The 23,111-nt window shown below is 40.4% G+C and overlaps 1 protein-coding gene across 1 annotated transcript in view; it reads left to right on the plus strand.

Annotated features, from left to right (window-relative positions):
• The window catches only part of LOC117360298 (connector enhancer of kinase suppressor of ras 2-like), a 719,694-nt gene that overhangs the window by 685,311 nt on the left and 11,272 nt on the right, over positions 1 to 23,111 (plus strand). Inside the window, exons 19-20 of the mRNA XM_033943988.1 lie at positions 11,101 to 11,171; positions 13,569 to 13,669. Of these exons, the coding sequence (XP_033799879.1) occupies positions 11,101 to 11,171; positions 13,569 to 13,669 (172 nt within the window). The remainder of the gene's footprint in view (positions 1 to 11,100; positions 11,172 to 13,568; positions 13,670 to 23,111) is intronic.

The raw sequence follows: 23,111 nt of genomic DNA on the forward strand, positions 1-23,111 counted from the left end.
GCCGTGGCCATTGTTCTGGTCTGATATTTATAATATTCTATTTTCAGTGAGAGGTACTGACTGGGAGTTGAACTGGGAACATCAGTGTAACTTTAAGCTGTGTGCCACATTGGAAGCTGCAAAGTAATTGTAAAATTAGGTGCACTGTAAGGAATAGCTGTTTGAGCATTGTTTGGGCTTTAGATAGACGTGGTTTGGGCATTCAGAAAGACATTAGTCAGATAGATGCTATTTAGGCAGCCCTGTAGGTCATCTGTTGAGCTTTGTTTGGGCTTTAGATAGGCGATTCTCTGAATGGGATTTAGGCAGATTTTGGACGTTTCCAAAGTGATCTTCTAAATACAGTTCAGGGATTTTATTCTGTGATTCAGACAGCACATAAACAGGACACATCCATACAAGCATATTGAATTTAAAACTTACTCATTTCGGGAGGTCACGTGACCACATACAAGATGGCAGCCTAACTAACGCCTCCGCTCCAGTCCTCATCTAATATCTTGATTTCAGCCCGCTCAAATCTTTTTGGAGGTCAGTGCACTTACAAAATAGATCCATTATGTCCTCAAGATCTACCAAAATAGACGGTTCGCCGCCCATTCCTACCATTGCTGCACACAACGCGTCGAAGCGTTCCAAGCACGAATCGCCATCTCCCGAAAAAGCGTGCTCATCTGCTGCAAAGGATCAGGATGCCTTGATCGCTACTGATCTAAAAATTCTTCGCAGCCTAACCCAGGATAATCTTGCATCTACTGAGGACATCCGCTCAGAAATAAATATTATTACTCTCCAGCTTAAACAACATAGCGCCTGCCTAGGTCTAACTGAAGAGCGCATGGCAGTGCATGACTCACAAATCCAGGAAGCGCAAAGAGGCCTACACAAGATTGATCTCATTCAGCGCGATATCAAAGACATGTCCAACCGTATGCGTAGGAATAATGTGCGTCTTATTGGTCTTCCAGAAAATTTGGAAGGTAAGGATCTCATTTCATACCTCCATGATTTCCTTCCTAAAACTTTAAATCTGCAATTTTCTCCGCCTCTGGAGATCGAACAGGCTCATAGAGTTCCTTCTGGCCCTCCCTCACAATTTAAATTTGCGAGACCAATTGTAATGAAGATTCTGCGATATCAGCAAACCTTGCAGATTTTGCAAGCTGTAAAATCCAAATCCCCACTGTTGGTGGAGGCCAAAAAAAATCTTATTTGTACCAGATTTGTCTAAATCGTCGGCACAAAAGAGGAAAAGTTTTCTATCAATGCAACCACAACTTAAAAGCATTGGTGCACAATATGGCCTATTCTACCCAGCTAAGATGAGAATCACATACCATAACACCACCAAAAATTTTGAAGATCCTAAAGATCTGCAAAAGTTCCTTGAAGAAAATGTATGTGGCATGAAATAATGCCTATTCAGTATTAACATTTATCTACGGGTTGTTCTCATTTCCACATATCCATTTTGATTATTCATTTGGGCTGAGGAGCTGTATGCTGGGCACATCTTGTCGACAAACGACCCCCATTGCTGGTTCTCTTTTTTCACATTCTATATGATCGCCACCATCATGAATCTTATTTACCTTTCTTTTTGTTTTCCCCCTTTTTCAATTACCTATATATGGAGCTTTTCATGTGACTGTTCTCTGTCACTCTCAAGCATGTTGGAAGCTGACTACAACTGCTATCTTGCAACATCATTACTCAGTCGTCAGATTTCATCTTGGGTCCCTTGGATAACCTCTCCTCATGTTTTCTAATGACTAAAATTCATCTTGTCTCTATGAATGTTAAGGGAATCTCCAATCCTGCTAAACGGAAAAAAAATCCTTCAATACTTCAAACATTTGAACGCTGATATCTGCCTGATCCAAGAATCCCATCTCAATATCAAAGAAGCTCAAAAATTAACTGGAGGTTGAGTCCAGCATTGCTTTGCGGCTCCGGCTGATGGTAAAAAGAATGGAACCATCATCCTTATCAACAAGTCTCTCAACTTTCAACTCTCTCTTTATAAATTTGACCCCACCGGATGGTGAACATACATTGAGGGTACCATTGACGGCTTGCCACTCAACTTGCTAAACATATACGCTCCTAAGTCTGATGATCCGGATTTCTTCAGTTCCTTCAACACCATCATCACCTCATCTTTATCTGAACATACCATCATTGCGGGAGATTTTAACTTCCCTATTGATCCCTTCACAGATAGATCTTCTCTCTGCCATCCCTCCAAACTCCGCTCTAGAGCTACTCTTACTAACGCCATGAACAATTATGGATGGTCTGACATTTGGAGAATCTTCTACCCCACTACTAAAGATTTTACCTTTTACTCTGCACCTCATAAATCCTATTCCAGAATCGACTATATCCTAGGCTCGAAAGACATTCTAAATTTGGCCACAGCTGCCAAAATTCATGACATCACCATTTCAGATCATGCAGCTGTTTCTTGCTCTCTTTTGTGGACATCTTCATCAAAATCAAAGTTTTGGAGAATGAATAATATCTTGCTACATGATAAAGACTTTATAAATCATCTTACTCATGAATCTGTAGCCTTTTTTTCTATCAACCAAAATTCTGTTACTGATTACTCAATACTATGGGAAGCATATAAATCCTGGCTACGTGGTGAGTCCATCAGTTACTCTGCATTTCAACTCAAACAGAAAAATGCTGAACTGCTTCATCTCAAAAAAGATATTCATTCTCTTGAAACTCAACTCTATGACAACTTTGATCCAATCCTACACAACACTCTGCTGCGTTTTAAGTTCCAGTACAATGAAATATTCAGTAATTCTGCCTATGCGTCAATGTTTCGACAATCCACCATGTACTATGCTCACTCCAATAAAGCCGGTCGTCTTCTGGCTTCCTATCTGAAAGGTCGCAGAATGAAACACAGAATATCTCATATAACTTCTTCCTCAGGGATGGTTCATACAGCCACCCGAGACATCCTTGAAGATTTCCGCACCTTCTACGAGTCCTTATATGCTTCTGAAACATCTTGCCCGGATCATCATATCACCGGATTTCTACAGTCCATTAATCTACCTTCTGTGAATGACTCTCAACGACAACTCCTACAACAACCTATTTCTTCTGATGAACTTACCAAGGCTATTTCTTCCATGGCCTCAGCAAAAGCACCGGGACCAGATGGTCTCCCATCTGAATTTTACAAATCATTATCATCACTCCACATCTGCTTGCATACTACCAGTCTCTTATCTCTTCTCCAAGCAACTTCCATCGTTTTCATAAAGCTAATATCATCGTTCTCCCGAAGCCAAACAGAGATGCTCACCTGGTGAAAAACTATCGTCCGATATCTCTACTGAATTTGGACTATAAAATATTTGCTAAGATCCTTGTATTTAGATTAGAAAAGATCATGCCATGCTTAATTCACAGAGACCAAGTTGGATTCTTAAAAGGGAGATATGGAGCAGACAATACCAGACTACTTTGCCATGTACTCCACTCTGCCGTGTCTGATCAACATCCTCTAATGATTGTTTCTCTTGACACTGAAAAAACTTTTGACAGGGTAGAGTGGAAATACCTGTTCATTTTTCCTGTAGAATTTACTGACATGATATCACTTTTGTACAATCAACATATAGCCAAATTGATAGTTAATGATGAAGTGTCTAACCCCTTCACTCTTCACAGAGGCACTAGACAAGGATGTCCCATGTCCCCATTTCTCTTTAACTTAGCCTTAGAACCATATACAGAACGACTGGCTAAGCAGCATTATCATGCACTCCTCATCCTACGCTGAAACTCAGGGGCGGGAAATTTCATGCCGACACCAGGAAGTATTTCTTCAGTGAGAGAGTGGTTGACCATTGGAACAAGCTCCCAGAGCAGGTGATCATGGCCAACAGCGTGCCTGATTTCAAGAATAAGTGGGATGCCCACGTCGGATCTCTACGAGGGCAGTGTAAAGGTATCACCACCTGAGTGTGATCTCTAGGAGGGTAGTTAGGGAGGGTTAATAGAGTGGGCAGACTTGATGGGCTATAGCCCTTTTCTGCCGTCATTTTCTATGTTTCTACCTCAACTTCAGAAAACTAGTTAAAACCAACCTGTTCAACCAATTTGTGACCAAGAATTCCTAAAGTCTTCACTGCTTATCCCACACTGTATGACCAGCCCTTCTTATTGTAAACCGCCTCAACCTACTTCTTATTGTAAACCCGCCCCTACAATGTTACCTTACTCTGTACAAATATTCATGTACTCAAAGACTTCATTGATTTTTTTTCGCTCTATGTCCAGCTCTTCTTTATTGTAAACCGCCTCGAACTACTTTGGCTTTGGCGGTATATAAACAATAAATTATTATTAAAATTATTATTATTGGCTGCTATTAGACAATCTCCATCCAGTGAAGGCATTACCATTGCTAATATTGAATTCAAATTATTGGTATACGCTGATGACATCTTACTTTATCTTTCTAATCCACAATCTTCCCTTACTTCCCTTGTCCATTTAATCTCCTCGTTTTCTAATATGTCAGGTTACAAAGTAAATTGGGATAAGACCGAACTCATGCCACTAAATGATGCTTGCATCCCCTTTCATATCCCCTTATTTCCATTCACGTGGGTCACCTCTGGTATGAAATATCTAGGCATTTCCTTTGATAGAGATATTAAATCCACCTCATCCTTGATCATGGCTAAATACATCTCTACAGTTAAGAATATTTTAGCCTCCTGGTCTCTTTTACACCTCTCCTGGTGTTCAAGCTTTAGGGGCGATAGGATGCCGGTGCTCGTTTCTCCATGCAGGTCATCGACTGACCAACAGTGACTCTAAATGATAATAAGAATTGACTAACTTCTTGAAGAAGCCCGGTGTAATATTCTCTCCTGGGCGAAACAGAGATCTTCCGTCGAAGCGATTGAGCTCATTGAGCAGGCTGGGTAGAGATTTTTTCACCCAAGCTAAGTATTACTTTAATTCAACAATGAATATAAAAGAATAATTCTGAATCTGGTGATAGCCAAAAATTGGTCTATAAAGTAATAGCCAATAACAGTCATTAGTGTTCACTATAACAATACTCCTGAGATAAAACACGATCAATGATAGTCTGCTTTTGAGTCTTTCCTTATGATTAGCTCTAAGGTCTGACTGCAGACACTAGAGATTGGTTACCTCAGTGTTAAGAACACTGACTGATATCACTCTTAAACAAGGTGTATTCAATATTAGGTCTTTTTTGTGGTTTACACATTATATTTAATAAAGGTATTTGTTACTATGATACAACATCAATCCTCTTACTGTATCATATTGTTTGTTCTTTTTATGAAAACTTTTCAATAAATAAACCTTGACTTAAAAAAAAACTTACTCATTTTCTGGCTAAAGAAGCGATGTTATTAGCTAATTACATCACATGAAAATCACAGCTTTAGGTTTCTTAGTCCAAATAACACTTTCTTTCTCACTAAACATTGCGGCAATCAGCTCATTCTTCAAAGCAAAGAAAGCCCATAACTTCATTTGGCAAAGCTTAAAAACAGAATGTGGTTTCTAGTTCATTGCAAAGGGAAGTATGCAGCTGCACAATGCTGACCTCATTGTAAAATCATTAAGGTGCACTAGCAAGTTACAATGCCACCGTTAAAAGATGGGCTGGGAGTTGAACTCACAACCTCTGCAAGAGCAGCACAGAGCTTTTACACATTGAGCTACACCACCTTCCACTCCAGTTTCTCTGACTCCCCTGTCATATCATAGCTAAGGTATCATCTGCTTAGCTATCATATCACAATTAGCTGAGACAAAAGACTGTTAGCTCAGTAGCTTAAAGCACTGCTTTCATTGTCCCAAAAGCCAGAATCTCAAGTATGATTGAATAAATTTGACATGGAGTCAAATACTGCCGTTTATATCAATTGCAAACTCCTCTTCTAGTATGCAAACTCCGCTTCTAGTATGCTTCTAGTATTGCTAATGTTGTGCTGTTTGAGATGAAAATTAGATTTGATTGGTCTGTAGCTTGTAATTTTTATTAAAATGAGTATTGTGTCAGCTGAAGTACATGAGGGAGTTGAACCCACACCAGGCTCACACACTAACCTTCATTCAAACTGCTGTGCTAGACAATGAGCCATAAAATAATAGCAATTCAAGTTTGATTATACTGTTCCATTTAGGCACTGTTATGGCTGTAGAATACGGCATGCTTGTGGCTCATAGAAGAGTGCCTGAAGCACGCCTAAACGGCTGCAGTTAAGCATATCTTAAGCTATCAGGGTAGGAAACCTCTCCCCTGACTGAAAGAAGCCATTTCTGGCTCACCAAGTTAAGGCACCTTGTTCATCCTCTCCAGCTCTCATATAATGCCATTATCTCAAATATTATGCTGTTTGCAGGCTGTGAGGTAGGAGACATGCCAGCCCATGACCCCCCCCCCCCAAGAAACATAGCACAGCTACCCCACTTCTCTCCTTTGCAGCCTGGGCCTCATGGCACACTAGATAAGACAAAGTAGCTGAATTGGTGCTTATTAAAGAAACACTAATGCCAGGATGCTACCAATGTTGGACTCCTAAAAAGAAGAGGCAGCAGCATCTGAACCCTTTTTATAATAAGGATGCCTAACAATTAGGCATCCATGACACACATGAGCAATAGTTATCCCACTGGCAATAGTTATCAAATGAGTTCTTACACTGAATATGACTCTAAAAAGAATTACCTTTAGCTCATATTCATGTAACTTGCATATTCATTTTCCTGGCACCAAAGTTTCAAACAGCATAGGTGTTTTCTCAGCAAACACACTTGGAACCAATTTTTATCATCACTAATTCTGCTAATGGCCCTGTAGAATGGAGAGAGTTGTGGCAGATATCAGGGGGACAAAAATTTAAAGGAGAATCACCATAAGCAATAACACAGAATGGGAGTCCAAAAGAAATCAGTTATGCCTGAGCTTTTTTGTAATAAAGACACCTAAGTAGCTAGCAATATATCATTCTCACCTGGATTTGGTATCTGAGCTGCTAGCAAGAAATTCCTTGAATAGGTGCAGTATATTCACTGAAAAGATGAAAAATGTTAGAGACATTGATTGCAAATTACTATAGCTGCTAATGGTCCTGTGAAATGGAGAGAGTTGTGGCAGATAGAGGAAAGAAAATGTTAAAAGATAATCAGGAAAGGTGAGGTCTCAGAAATCAGCATAAGCAATAACACAGAATGGGAGTCCTAAAAGAGAAAACTCTGATCTGATGGACCTTCTTATACTAAGCATGCCTAAGTGGTGTCTGACATCATAGGCACCGTTACAACTTCCCGCCAGAAAACATTCAAACTAATTGGGCATGCTTTGGGTGTAGTTTGGACAAACACACCTGTACTGAGTTTTAATCATCTCCTTCACTTCTCAAAGCTTTTACAAGAAGCCATTTGTCATCTGCTTAGTCCCTAGAGGCTCCTGTTACCAAATTCTAAAAGGAATTCCCTCTATAGCTCTATGTTTCAAAGCACTGCTTTTGTCTTTCAAATATCAGGGGTTCAAGTCCTGAGTACGGTTAGCAAAAATGTAATATTAATTTTTCTACCAGAAAACCTTCAAACTGGGCGTTCTTTGGCCATTCCTTTGCTTAAACATATTTGGGTTAAGCTTTAAAATGATCTGATGTCTAAATCAGCCTGTTCTTTCATCCTAAACCTCCCTCCCCCACCCCAACACACACTCCTCAGGCATGAAACCACACCCGCAATTCTAAAGTCAAGTTGAATTTACTAATAGTAATGTCTCTAGGATACATCTCAAAACATGTACCTTCCTTCAACACCTGTCCAAGCCCTCTGAAGTTTTAGTAAACTCTTATACCTGTTGTCCTGTGGGTATATTGCATAAAAAGAAATACATTCCTAACACAATGGCTTGTAGTTAAGAGCAAATGAATGTATCTGATGCACAATGTTGACTTAATTGTGAGATCATCAAGATGCACCTAGATGGCAGATTGTCAACAAAAATTTGAACATGTTTTGGGGTATCCAAACATTATTTGGATTTGACTTTCAGAGGATGGGAAGAGCCACAGCCACTTCCTTTGAATAAGGGGTTTCTTACCATGAGAGCTTAGGATATCCTAGCCATGGCAAGATCAAAATAAGTGTGCCTGCAAACTGCACAATGCTGATGAAAAACAACAAACTCCACCATGTATACTCCTAAGAGAGCTAATAGGAAGTTGTTAGGAAGCTGTTAAAATGAGCGAAGGTGAGAGTGGGATTTGAACTGGTGAGCTTGAGAAGATGGACAAGGTGCAACAAGGTGCTTTAACTTGGTGAGCCACAAATGGCTTCTTTCTGTCAGGGGAGAAGTTTCCTACCATGATAGCTTAGGATGTCCTAGCCATATGAAGGTGAAAATAAGTTTGCCTGCAAAGGGAAATGTGCCGATGAAAAATGGCAAAGTCCAGTATCTAGACTCTCTTATGAGAGCTAATCAGAAGCTGTAAAAATGAGTGAAGGAGATAGTGGGATTTGAACCAGTGAGCTGGAGAGGATAGAGGAGGTGCATTAACTTGGTGAGCTAGAAATGCTTTCTTTGTGGTAACTGTGATATCATTCCTAAACAGATGATATAAAGGCAGGTCAGTAAGCTTTGATATGACAGGGCAGTGAGATCTACTTGATTAGAAGCTGATGTAGCTCAATGTGTTAAAATCCTGAGCTGATCTTGCAGAGGTTGTGAGTTCAACACCCAGTGCATCTTATAATTGAGGCATTCTACCTTGCAGGTGTACCTTGATGATCTCACAATGAGGTCAGCATTGTGCAGCTACACACCTGCATTTTCAATGAAGGAAAATGCATGTTAAGGTCTATATCTTTTTTTATATTTTTAAGCTTTGAGAAATGAAGTAATGTGTGCAATATTTATATATTTTTCATGTTCTTTCTTTGCTCTCAAGAAAGAGCTGATTTGCAGCACTGTTTGGTGAGAAAAAAAGGGGTTCTTTTTAAGCAGGAAAGCCAAAGGTGCTGTAATTAGTAAATCATATTGCTGTTTGGGTAGAAAAGTACTATGTTTTGCATGCAATATGTTTGTATTGATGTGCCCTATTGATATGGTGGCTTATTAAATCTATTAGGAGGGGAAAAAATAAGAAAAAAACATATTCCTGAACTCTATATAGAAAATATCATTGCGGAAGCCCAAAGCATGTCTAAGGTTCACCCACAGAATGTCATGTTCAGCCCAAGCAGAAACCACACTTAGACCAGCTTTTCATTCACCTACAATTTCTGCGATGTTTAGATGCAGTCCACCGCCCAACTAGCATTTATGTGGAGCCTATCCCTAACCATGCCCAGGTTACGCCCACATCCACATACTTAGATGCGACTTTTCTTGAGAACACCTACAAATATGGACACGCATCTGAAAACTCGCATCTACCTCGTGTCTACATTCTAAGGATGCCTAGCTAGCACCTACCTCCATCTAAGTCCCAATTAACGCTTGTTAAGACCCTTAAATTAACCACTTAAATCGGATGCCTAAATGGCAGGCGTCATTAAGGCCCCATTAGGCGCACTTTGCAGAATCAGGGCCTAAATGCCTTCTTATATTATCCATATTATCTACTACTACTATTAATCATTTCTATACTGCTACTAGACATACACGGCACTGTACATGTTATATGCAGGTACTTTGTCCCTAGTGGGTTCACAATCTATGTTTTTAAATCTGGAGCAATGGAGGGTTATGTGACTTACACAGGGTCACATGGATCTGAAGTTGGAACTGAATCCAGTTCTCCAGTTCTCCATGATCACAGTCTGCTGCTCTAATCATTAGGCTACTCCTCCACTCATCCAGGGTGTCTACCATTTTGCAGATTTTGGTATCATCTGCAGAAGCAAACCTTACCTGATAGCCCATCAGTATTGCTTATCCATTTAAATTTATTATATGGAAATTCGGTGTCTGAACTTATATGGATAGTACAAGACTGAAAATATGTATAACTTTAAATGCACAAGCTATTTGAAACTACTTACAAAATAAATTACAGATAACACAGAACACTGCTGTTAGATTGATTGTTTTTCAATTGGCAAATTTGATAGAATCTCTCCACATTTTCTTAAACTTCATTTGCTTCCGATTGAGGCCTGTATATAATGTAAAATCTGCATATTTGGTTTTAAAATCTTATATGGCTGCATTCCTTCGTACGTACATGTTAACTCATTATCTCTCTTCTACTCGAAGTTTCATTCTTTTCACGATCGGTTGTCACTTCACTTTTCAACTCAAATCTCAAGCTCCTCTGATATGGAATGCATTATCCACTTCTATGAAGTAGATAAGAGACAAACTACAAGTAGAAAAGCCATGAAATCTATTTGTTCCAAAATATATGTGCAAGATTAACTATTTGCTGTTGGTGTTTTAATTTTAACTGTAGTTATTGGGAATTGGCTTAACTCTCGTGATCCGCACCAAACTATACATGTAGTTGCAGAATACAAATATGGAAGAATGGAATGTGATACTAAATATGAAACTGTTTTTATTTTTTTGTACATTTGTAAGTTGTTTTATTGAGACTTAATTATGTTTGTTTTTATTGTAACTCGCCTAGGTGTTAGGGGGTAAGAAATTTTTAAAATAAATAAATAAGTCTGCACCTCAGAATATTCCTATTCCTGCATCTTAGGGCTCCTTTTACTAAGCTGCGATTGCGGTTTTAGCACGCGCTTAATGCACACAGAATTGCCACGCACGCTAGATGCTAATGTCAGCATTGAGCTGGCATTAGTTCTAGCCGTGTAGCACGGGTTTGGTGCATGCTAAAATTCTATGCGTGCTAAAAACGCTATCACAACTTAGTAAAAGGAGACCTTAGTCCTGCAACTCCACCTATTTGTCTGAGAACACGTACATATATGGACAGAACCTAAATACTCAGGGTTGATGTGTCTGTCTGTCCTGTTTTTTTTTTTTCTTTTTGATAGAAATTTCCACAGTATTCATTTACCTTCCTCATATGGTTTTTTTTGTCTCGGTTTTAGGTGGATGAATCGTCTGGGTCTTGCAGCCATTGGCTACACACCAGATGAAAAGGATATAAGGCCTAATGAAGGTAAAGAACCTCCTTTTTATCAACTTTTGTGCTAAGGGGGGGGGAGTAGAAATTATCAGGTCCATAAGAGAGCAATGTCAGAGAACTCTATGGTATACCTATACAGTACAACTACAGTTTTCAGTCAGGGTCTGAAACATTTCTGATGAAAATTTTACTGCAGAGCTCATTGGTGCCTATAGTAAACTTGTGCAAAAATGAGCCACTAACCATATTAGTTCATCAGCCTCTAAGAGACCTGATGAATATGCCATTACTATGCCTGGTGTATCTGCATTGCCAGATATGCAAATTGCCATTCTGTACTTATCTATACTTATACAAGGTGGATGTGTTCAAGCATCAGAAAGGACACTCTCACTGTAAACACTTCATTCATGAATCCGAATCAGCTATTCCAGTTTTGCAACAGAACACAGCATATTTGCACCTCTATTCCACCATGTTAATTCTCTAGAAATAAAAAGTTTTTGAAAATTCAAATGGAAAATGCCCAAAAGTATTGCTATTTAAGAATGCTAAGGAACAAGGAGGAAGTTATCAAGTATGATAAAAGGCAAGCTTTTTTCACAAGCTTTTTCACCTTATATGTGTAACCCCTGCCCTCCTGTGGTACTCTGTGGCCAGTTATGTATACAGGAGCAAGCCAGAAGACACAATTGGGTAAAAGAGAGTAAAAAGGACAAATAGAAATTCCCCTTTTACCATGTATATTCAGGGTCCTGGAACACTGATAACCAGAGCTATATTATTATTTATTTATTTATATACCACTTATATCCTAAGGCAGGGGTGTCCAATGTCGGTCCTCGAGGGCCGCAATCCAGTCGGGTTTTCAGGATTTCCCCAATGAATATGCATTGAAAGCAGTGCATGCAAATAGATCTCATGCATATTTATTGGGGAAATCCTGAAAACCCGACTGGATTGCGGCCCTTGAGGACCGACATTGGACACCCCTGTCCTAAGGGACTCAAAACAAAAAAAATTTTAAAAAACGTTCAGAAAGTGACCTGTTGGTACTTGGACGATCAAAAAGACAGATCGTCCAAGTACCGATAATCAAAGCTGATTTTAGACGTATCTAAAACCAGCTTAAGCCTTTACCCTGCCTCTGAATGTCTAGAGTGAAAAGGGGTGTTTTTGAAGGAGTGGAAAGGGTGGGAGGGGGCGGGAGGTGGGCCGACCTAGACTTAGTCATCCAGCAGCCATAACCAAAAAGGTTTGACAGGTTGCCAGATGGAACATATACGTTTGACTTAGACCAAGTCAAAACAGGTATAAGTTCCTAATCAGTGGCTGCTGCGATCAGCTCCGCAGCCCAGGCAGCCTGTCCCTGCCCCTCCGATCGCGGCAGGAGGGATCCCAAGCTCTCCTGCTGGCAAACCTCCCACCCGACTGGCCCCCATCTGGAAACAACAGGCATATAACATTGATAACCAGTTCTGTGGCTTTGAGGACTTTTACTGCTGCCTTTAAATTTAGATTTACATGTAAAAATTCTGAAATAGTTTTTCAATCTGTTCAGTTGAATAATTTTTCTTTTGTGTAATGTTACTACAAAATCTGAACTACAAAAAATTTAAAGTTTGAGACACAAGTTATTCTATTTTAAAATGATGTAAATACAGTTATATCAGTTGTATTGGTCTAGGGGGGAAAACCAGTGGCATGGAATGGTTGAAAACCTTTGACAATTCAGTACCCTTGTTTTGCAAAAGGAACCAAACAGGTTTTACTGCTTTACACAGTAACATACTGCCCAATATTCAGCGCTATTTAGCCATCCAGGAATAGCTTCTGCCCTGCTAAATAGTGTTAAGCCAGTTAACCACTGATATGCAGCAGGAAATAGTCAGCTATCTCCCACTGAATATTCTGGTCAGTGGCTATGTTGCATGACATAGCCAATAAGCGCCAATATTTATTGGTCTATCCTAGCCACTATGACCTAGCTGGTCAATCGAAGAGTATCAGCTTGGCCGGCTATGTCAAATGCGGCTGGACATGAACCAGAAATTCAATGCTGATCGCTGTATATGGCCCTGGCATTGAATTTCCAGGTTCGCTGTTAACCAACTTGGCTGCCAAACCTGGTCTGAATTTCAGCCCCATAGTTAATAGTGGCACTTAAGGATCAAAATAGCCCATCCAGTCTGCCCAATAAGGTAACTACCATTCCATGCAGGTTGCCTCCCCCCCCCCCATGCATTTATTCTAAAATTTTTCTACTGTATTCTCATGTTCTTCTACTGTAATCCTTGAGTCTCATGACTACAGTTCCTTAATTTTCCCAGAACACAGAGAATATTTCCTTCTATATTGTTCCTAAAATGCTGTAACTTTGCTTTGAAGAGTGAGAACCAACCAAGAACTGAATATTATTGTTGTTAGCAGATTACTGGAGTGAAAGTGACCAGGATGATATCGATGGCTCTCTAACACTGAAACAGGAAGGTCCCTCAACACTGTGCGATACCTACCATAGAACCCCCTCGGTAAGTCAGATACACTATGTGCTGTACCATGCCAGTAGGCATCGGCATCAGAAGGGAAAAGGCTTCATAATGGATTTTGTATTTTTAGGAATAGATGAGTAGCCTTGAAAAGGGCGGGAATTGAATTGTAATCCATGATGTAATCTTGAACACACTTTGAGTTGGCAAGATTATATAGCAGTCTCTAATGGAAATTTAATCAGTTGCATTAAATCCTGCAGAAAGTAAAATACTGCAATAGGATTCCTTTAATCACTTAATGTTGGTTGTAATTTACAGCACAAACACAAAAAAGATATATAATAATGTACACATGAAGAGATAATCAGCAGAACAGTACCTGTATGACCAATTAGCTCCTCTTGGATGTGCAGGTTTACAAAATTCACCACGTAAAAGAAGTAAGTGGTACCATATACATGCATAAGTTATTAAAGTGCATCTTATGCATATCTGTAATTTGACTGATATCTTTATAAAATCCCTAGTGATAACCTTTTTCTGAACCCAAAAATGACTTTTTCTGGTGTTTGTGGTGCCAAATATGACTGTTTCTTCTCCAGTGCTTTCATATTTTATAAAAAGCTCAGTATTCACCACACTGTTTATCAAATACTTGTATAGTTTTAAATAAATTGATTTAGATGTCCATTTTCCCATCTAAAGAACCTATATAAAATTATTCTCATAACTAATTTAAAGTTGAATGTAGATTTTATGTGTCTGCGTTTATAGACATTAATTCTATTACTGGGTGCTTCCATTTAGGTGCTCCAAGCATAAGCCTATTCTATAACAGAACCTATGCACCTAGATTCCATTACAGAATACTAGTCTAACCCAGTATATCAGTGTGCCAAATATTTGGAGCTGTAGAGCTGGCATCCTCAGTCATGGTACATAGGCTTGTCATGCTACTGGGGCTTGCATGCATCTGTGAACCTGAAAGCTATGCCATCAGTCGTTCCACTACCAGCAGGGCCTCCCAAGGCACACAGGTTTCAGTGGAGATGTCAGACTAACAATATGCCACCCATCTGGGCAGCAGCAGATTGGCAGCGTTAGAGGCGGAGGATCGCGTTTGATGCGACAGCAGCAACAACTTCGAAAGTATATGCACAGAAGAATGGCCTGGCAATCTACTTCTGTATTCTGCCACAAAAACTTGATATTGTCATCATCAAGTCACTAGGACTCGAACACAAGTCATTGGCACCTAACAAGAGCTGGCATAAGTGTGGGCACCTAAATATGGCAGAAACATGCATTTTGTAAGGTACATGAATAAGTGGGAGCCCTGCCCATATATATACCTCCCTTGCAAATAAGCAATATGCACGAGTGTTTAGACAGCACACTGACATATAAGCTAGTATTCTACACATTTACTCATGCAGTGGGCATGTAAATGTTAGTGCCTGGTTTAAAGAGTTTTTATAGTTTGTAGATGCACATAGCAAGTATGCATATAGATGTTGACATTCTACTCATTTACTTGCACTTATGAACCTATGTTCTCATACGTGAGTCATGACAATAATTCAGCCACACTCTATTCCATAAGTATTCACATACTTTGCAGGTGTTTGTGCATTTGCATGAATGGACCATGCACTTACAGGAGCACTTACATCTATATTGTATGTGCATATCTCCCAAATCTAGGCACCAGCATTTAACCAGCCTATGACTGGTGTAAGTGCTCGCACATAAAAACATATGTGGGAATTTACCCAGTTAAGTTTGTATTCTATACAGAAAAGCAGGCACCTGCCTTTTCTGTATAAAATAAGTTTTAGATAGGAGTCTTCTTGGCACCTAAAAATAAGCAGCCTCTCACACAATTGTCTTACAGAGAGAGAGAGAGAGACGGAGAACTGTTGAAAATATGTGTAACTTCAAACATTCAAGCTATACAGTATGTTTAAAATTAGACAGTGGCCATGTCACTGAATACTGACTTCACTGAATACTGACTTCATAATCTGTGTTTGTCAGAATAGCCCTCCATCTTCCACTCTATTAGTCTGAGAGCAACACACACATATACAAATATACCCAGGCAAATACTAAATATTCAGGGTTAGTGCATCACTGAATATATAAATATATATATGCACAAATATTCACACAGATATCCTGTGTGACCATTGATTTTATATACTTTAAATTCATGCTGATATCATTCCAATCTGCCCAAACAAGAATATTAAAACCATTTAACCATCTCTGTTAGTTCCAACCCTAACTGTCTCTTTACCACACTAAACTCCCTACTCAAAGTACCCTCACCTCTTATCTCCCCTTCAATTTCTCCCCAGACTACGGCAGAGTTCTTCTACAATAATATCCAGAAGATTCACCTTGTGCTATCAAACAGGCTGTCTCTCCCTCCCCTCCCTCCATCTGCCTCTTCTGTTAACCTCCCCATAACACCTGCCACCTTCTCCTTCTTCTGAGATCACTAAAGAGAAAACCAACATCTTCTCTCATCCTCCAAACCCACTACATGTTCCTCTGATCTGATTCCCACTCACCTACTCGGTGCTATCTCTCCTGCTGTCAACCCTCCCATATGTAACATCCTCAACCTATTGCTCTCCATGGCAACTGTCCCTGATGCCTTCAAACATGCCGTTGTCACACCCCTCCTCAAAAAATCCTCACTAGACCCCATGTGCCCCTCCAACTATCGCCCCGTCCCTCTCCTCCCCTTCTTATCCAAGTTATTTGAATATGCTGTTCACTGCCTTTGCCTGGACTTCCTCTCATCCCAAGCTATTCTTGATCTGCTTTATTTAGACTTTCACCTTAAGCATTCCACAGAATCCACCTTTACTAAAGGTTCCAATGATGTGTTCCTGGCCAGATCCAAAGACCTCTACTCTAACCTCAACCTTCTCGATCTCAATCTATCTGCTCCTTTTGATACTGTTGACCACCGCCTACTCCTTGATACGCTGTCCTCGCTGGGATTCTAGAGTTCTGCTCTCTCTTGGTTTGCTTCCTATCTCTCCCATTGCACCTTCAGTGTATGCAGTGGTGATTCTTCCTCCACAGCCATCCCACTATCAATTGGTGTTACTCAAGGCTCTGTCTTGGGACCACTCCTCTTCTCAATCTACACCTGCTCACTTGGAGCATTGATCTCCTCCCATGGTTTCCAATATCACCTATCACCTATATACTGCACATTTCTACTGCAACCCAGACCCAAGTCTCAGCCTGTCTGTCTGACATTGCTGCCTGTATGTCTCACTGCCATCTAAAATGAATATGGCTAAAATGGAGCTGCTCATCTTCCCACCTAAACCCATCTCCCCGCTTCCCCCATTCTTAGTCTCTGTGGACAACATTCTCATCCTTCCCATCTTGTCTGCTCACAGTCTCGTGGTTATCTTTGACTCCTCTCTCTCCTTCTCCAACCAGATACAACATATTACTAAAACTTGTCGCTTCTTCCTCTATAATATTACCAAAATCCTACCTTTCCTCTCTGAGAACACTACTAAAACCCTTATCCATGCCCTCATCATCTCACGTGTAAATTACTGCAACTCATTCTCAGGTCTTCCGCTCTGCCATCTTTCTCCCCTTCAATCCATCCAGAATTTGGCTGCATGACTCATATTCCATGAGAGCTGCTATGTTCACATTACCCCTCTTCTAAAGTCATTGGCTTCCCATCCATTTCTGAATACAATTCAAACTCCTCTTACTGTCCTACAAATGCATTCACTCAGCTGCCCCTCATTATCTCTCTTCACTTCTCCCCTCCCCCCACGAGCTCTGCTCAGCTGGTAAGTTCCTTCTATCTGTCCCCTTCTCTTCCTCTGGCAATTACAGACTCTGTCCTTTCTGTGAGTGCCAAGGGCCACCACGTGAGCGGACTGCCGGGCACGATGGACCACTGATCTGACCCAAAAGTGGCAATTCTTATGTTCATATATCTTGCTGCACCATATCCCTGGAACAAACTGCTTGAATCCCAACAGCAGGCTCCATTTCTGGCAGTGTTCAAGTCCAAGTTAAAAGCTCACCTCTTGGAGACTGCTTTCAACTCCTAATTCTCCTTGGATTATGCATCCCCAACCCCTCTGTTATGTCTGTCTATCCAAGTTAGATTGTAAGCTCTTCCAAGCAGGGACTGTCTTTTTAATGTCAAAATGCACAGCACTGCATACACCCCTAAATAGTAGTAGCAGTAGATAGATAGATGTTATAACTTTGGATAGCCATGTAAAATCACACCTGGTATTCAAGAGGAAGAACATATAGCAGCTGAAAGTTTTCAGGCCCTTTCACTGAGCACCCCAAGTGATGTGAAGAAGACAGTGAGTTAAAATAAGGGTGCCATTCCAGATGAAGGAACGTTTTTAGTTAAAGCTATACCAAAAGCATATTTGGCTATTTGGCCAAATATGAATAATGGAAAATATTATTCAGCTGAATACAAATACCATACTGTATGTGGATAATAGGCACTGAGCTTTAACATGACAAATAAAAGAAGCAACATGAAATCAGAGTTAAAATGTTTATTTTAGTAGGATTTAGCGCAGTAGAGCCCCAGATTATCTGCATTCAAATTTAAATCACTATTCAGCCCAATACAAATAATGTATTCAAGGTTCTATTTGGGATCAAATCAAATATGAATGTTCAGTACAACCCTAGTTAAAATATGTTAAAGGTCAATTTTTAAATGGATTTAGCCAGATAACTATTGAGTTAATCAACTCAAAACCCATGGGTGAAAATCACAATGTTCAGAGTGACTAATAAAAGCATAAGCTTTCACTTCATAAGTACAGCAAAGCTGTTTGTCTATAACAGGTGTTCACCAAAGATAGCAGGATTAATCAAACACACAAGTGGATGACATCATCTGATGGCACCAGGAATGCACAGATTTGTAAGAGCTCAGAATTAGTGTAGTGTCCTGAGCGTTCATAGCCTTTCCCACATGCAGCACTCTCTTTAGCTCTCTCAATTAGTTCTGTAGCTCAAGAAGAACAACTATGGAGGAGGTGGGAGGGACTGAGTGTCTCATTGATCCTGCTATCTGTGGAGAACATATGTTCCAGGTAAGCAACTTTGTTTTCTCTGTCAACAAGCAGGATTGAAACAGGCAAATAAGTGGGTGAATTAAAAGCTTAGAGGTCCTGCGATAACTTTGGGCTAGATTCACTAAGCCCACCGATCGTGTCCCGACCACTTTGCGACCCCGACCCGATTCACTAACCTTTCTTCCACACCCGATCCGATCTGCGCAGGCAAATGAGGGTAAATGACATGCAAAGTAGGAAGGGCCTCAATTCACTAAACAAAATTCAGGAACACTGACTGGGCTGACTGATCAAGAAGAAGTGACTGCTGAGGACCAGTCGCTCACGTCCTTTCCTGCTCTCTGCCGCCCTGCCTGTCTCTCTGCTGCCCTGCCTCTCTGCCACCCTTCGAGCCCGTGGTTTTAACCCGCAGGTTTAAAGCGGGGCTGCATTACGGCATATTATGTGAAACTGTTACACATTTACCAGTCAAGACCGGCCAGGGCTCACGGGTTACTAGAAAGAACAGTGTGTTTAACAGGGGGGTCAGTCAGTATTCTGGCATGCGGTGCCAAGGACCCTCTCACCCGCCTCCCTCACTTCTCTGGGTATGAGGTGGTTCTTTGCCTCACTGGGCACCATCTCTCCCGCCACGCACATTTGGGGAGAGGGGGATTCTGCTCAAGCCATGTTGAAAAACATTACTGTGTGTGAGTACGGGAGCAGAGACAGACAGCAAGCGCATGTGCAGACCATCTACAGGCAAAGAACATGGTCTGCACATGTGTTGGGATTGCTCTGCAGTGATCCGTGTCGTTGGAGTGGGGCGTGGCATCGATCGCCCCCATTTGCGTGAGGACGCGTTGTGGATCAGTCAGCCGACCACAGAGCAGATCAGATCACCCACGGAGCGCTAAGGTTAGTGAATATAGGCCTTTCTTAGCACTGAGAAATGAAAATTGATGATATAAGAGCTAAATAGATTACACGTACAGATTGCTAAGTACTGTTTGTCCTTTCTCTGTCAACAAGTATAACTGAATTAGGCATATGAGTGGGTGACTTTCAAGCTCAACATTGCTCTAGTTTCCAGATAACTTTCTTAGCTCTGAGAAATGAGAATTGATGATACAAAAGTTAAATTAATTACACATACAGATTACTGGACTGGCCTATGCAATAGTACAAAAAGAAGATATGAAGTGAAGACCAAGTGGTTGGTTTTCAAATACTTTCCAGCATAGCTAATTTCAAGAGAGCTACAGCAGCATTTGATTATGCTGGTGAGAGGGATTCTAGTCTGTTATAACAAAATTGAATACAAGATTCTAGCCAATTAGCTAGTTCATACTTTGCCACAAGAATTTTCAGTCTGTTAGGGAGACAAATGGTTGTGTAGCTATTCTGATGGATTCTGTTCTTTTAAGATAGCAAATAAGAACCTGTTTACAGTCCAGCATATGGAGGATCTTCTCATGCCAGTGCCTATGAGATTTAGAATAAAAGATAGGCAGCTGTATCTCCTTATTAAGGGAGAAAGGTGTGATCATCTTTGGCATAGCTGAGTGACCAAATAAAGAGTATCAATACCTCCTTTTTCCTACTGGCCATATCACTCCCTATGCAACCCAGAATCCTTCTAGCTTTCGCCGTCACCTTTTCAACCTGTTTGGCCACCTTAAGATCATCACATACAATCACACCCAAGTCCCACTCTTCCATCATGCATTTAAGTTCTTCACCCCCTAAACTGTACTGTTCCCTCGGGTTTTTGCAGCCCAAATGCATGACCTTGCATTTCTTAGCATTAAATTTTAGCTGCCAAATTTCAGACCATTCTTCAAGTTTCGCCAGGTCTTTCTTCATGTTATTCACCATCTGGCATGTCTACTCTATTGCAGAGTTTGGTATCATCCGCAAAGAGGTAAATCACTATAACCAGTGATGGGCACATGCAAATTTAGCGAGTCTTCACTACTCTCCACCAACCTCATTTGCATGAGCGTTTTTTGGAGAATGACTTGATTTTTTAAAATCGTTACTATAACGGCTGTGATAGCAACCAGTTGATTTTTTATGTAGTTTTTTGAAAATCTAGCCCTGAGTGCTTGCCATTCTCACGCAGGCAAAAGCCTTGGTATAATCAATGAAGCACAGGTAGAGCATTTTCTGGTACTCCCTCGCCTTTTCTATGATCCACCTCAAGTTTGCAATGTGATCAAGAGTCCTCTTCCTTTACGGAATCCAGCTTGAGCATCAGTAAACTATGTATCTAAGTTATATTTTCAAACATATGCACATAGTTTTGCTCCCATCCACAACACTTTTGTACTCACACAAGTATGAAGCAAATTTTCAAAAAGAAGCAACCCGGGTAGTTTCTCTTTGGAAATTCACTGCAAATTATGTGGTTAGTAAAGTAATCACATCTCATGCACTCAGCCAGCTTACTCAAGATGCCTCTCCCCCTTTATATAAAATTTAAATTGCAAGTCATATCTGTTTTAAAGTATGCACAGTTCTCGTCAGAAAGTCTTACCAATTCAATCTGCTTTCCATTCCAATGAAATAACAAAAATGATACAGCATTAAAAGCAGGACATGGTGATAGTGTTATTTGTCTGCTCAGGCTGAGATCCAGCCATTTGCCTTTCTTCCTAAGTACAGATAGGACTGTTATTTATTTTTCTTTCAGATATTTCAACAGCAAGAATAACATGAGCCTCACACAACAAGAACAAAGAAAGAGTACTGAAGCAACAGCAACACATGGGTGAAGCTCAGACTAGTTTTCATCCATGTGTTACTGTTTAACATCCAAAAGACAAAGATTTATTTATTTATTTTTAAAAATCTCTAGCCCGCTTATCAACTAAGCGGGTAACAGTTAAAACATACATAAAAATAACAGACTTTATATTATATGTCAAAATCACTCATTTAAAAACCATCATCTAGCATTCCAATCAAATTCTCTACTAACTTCAGAACAATCAAAAAAGGACTCTCACAAATAGGCAGGTCTTTAACAGTTTCTTAAATGATTTGAAATCTGCACATGCTCTCAACATCCCTTTCAGTGTGTTCCAAAGTCTTGGATCTGCTAAAGATACAGCAGCCCTGCTAGTGTTTTTATAATGCACCTTTTCCTCAATTAATCTCATAGTTGATTCAGAGCGTAAATTTTGATTTGGAGTACACCTTTTCAAAATTTGGGTAAGGTACCATGGTGGCATGCCATAAAGCACACGATGTATTGCAGTCAAGACCTTAAAATCAATTCTAGTCTCAATCAGCAACCAATGTAAAGTCTTTAACACTGGAGTGATATCATCATACTTCGATATATTTTGTATTACCTGCAAGGCTTGAACCCTTGTTCTTGTAATGCCCCAAAATATTGCATTACAGAAATCAAGCTTGCTAATAACAAGACTTTAGACCACAACCTGAAAATCTCTCATTGCTAGCATTGGTCTAACCCTTGACAAAACTCTCATCTGCAGAAATGCTCCCCTTATTATGTACATTATATGATTTTCCATCGATATTTGGCTATCGAGGTACACACCCAACAATCTCATATCTGCTGTTACAGCCAACTTTGTGTCTCTTACTTCAACATCTTTTAACCTCAATAGATCTTCATCATTCCCTATAAACATCAGTTCTGTTTTTTGGATATTCAACTTCAGAGCATTCTCATCCATCCATTCCTTTATTCTATCCATGCACTCTGTCAATTTCTTTCATACGTAGTCAATCCCTGATTCAACAGAGAAACAAAAAACAAATAACATCTGCATATTGTAGATACAATTTTGAACGTCCAGCTTCATCAAAACTTTTCCCAGTGATGAAATATACATATTGAGCAGCAGTGATGAGATTGCTGAACCCAGACTTTGGTTTTCACTTTTATTTTACTAATTCCAATCAAGGATCACTTTTACAAAGCCACGGTAGCCAGGGCAGGATTAACTAATAGGCCCAGTAGGCACGTGCCTAGGGACCAAAATGGTCAGGGGGGCCCGATGAAGGAGGGCATCAACATTGTTTTTTCCAAACGGTGATGGGTCCCTCCAGTATCGATCGACAATGCGGGCCCCTCCCCCTCTCCCCCCCCCCATCGATGGAAAATAAGACAAGCAAGCAAAGTGGGTAAGAAAGGCAATAGGAACTGTAATTTTGCAAGCGTTGCTGCTTGCCCAAAGCTTTCCTCTGACGCAGCTTCCTGTTTCCACCTGGGCGCATGGTGGGGTGGGGTGGGGCGGGCAGGGGGCCCAGTATACTTGTGTGCCTAGGGGCCCTCGACGAATTAATCCTGCCCTGACGGTAGCAATGCTGCCACAGCAAATGCACCGAAGCCCATTCAATTCCTATGGACTTCGGTG

Source organism: Geotrypetes seraphini, chromosome 5 (genome assembly GCF_902459505.1).
Source record: "Geotrypetes seraphini chromosome 5, aGeoSer1.1, whole genome shotgun sequence".
NCBI classification, from domain to species: Eukaryota; Metazoa; Chordata; class Amphibia; order Gymnophiona; family Dermophiidae; genus Geotrypetes; species Geotrypetes seraphini.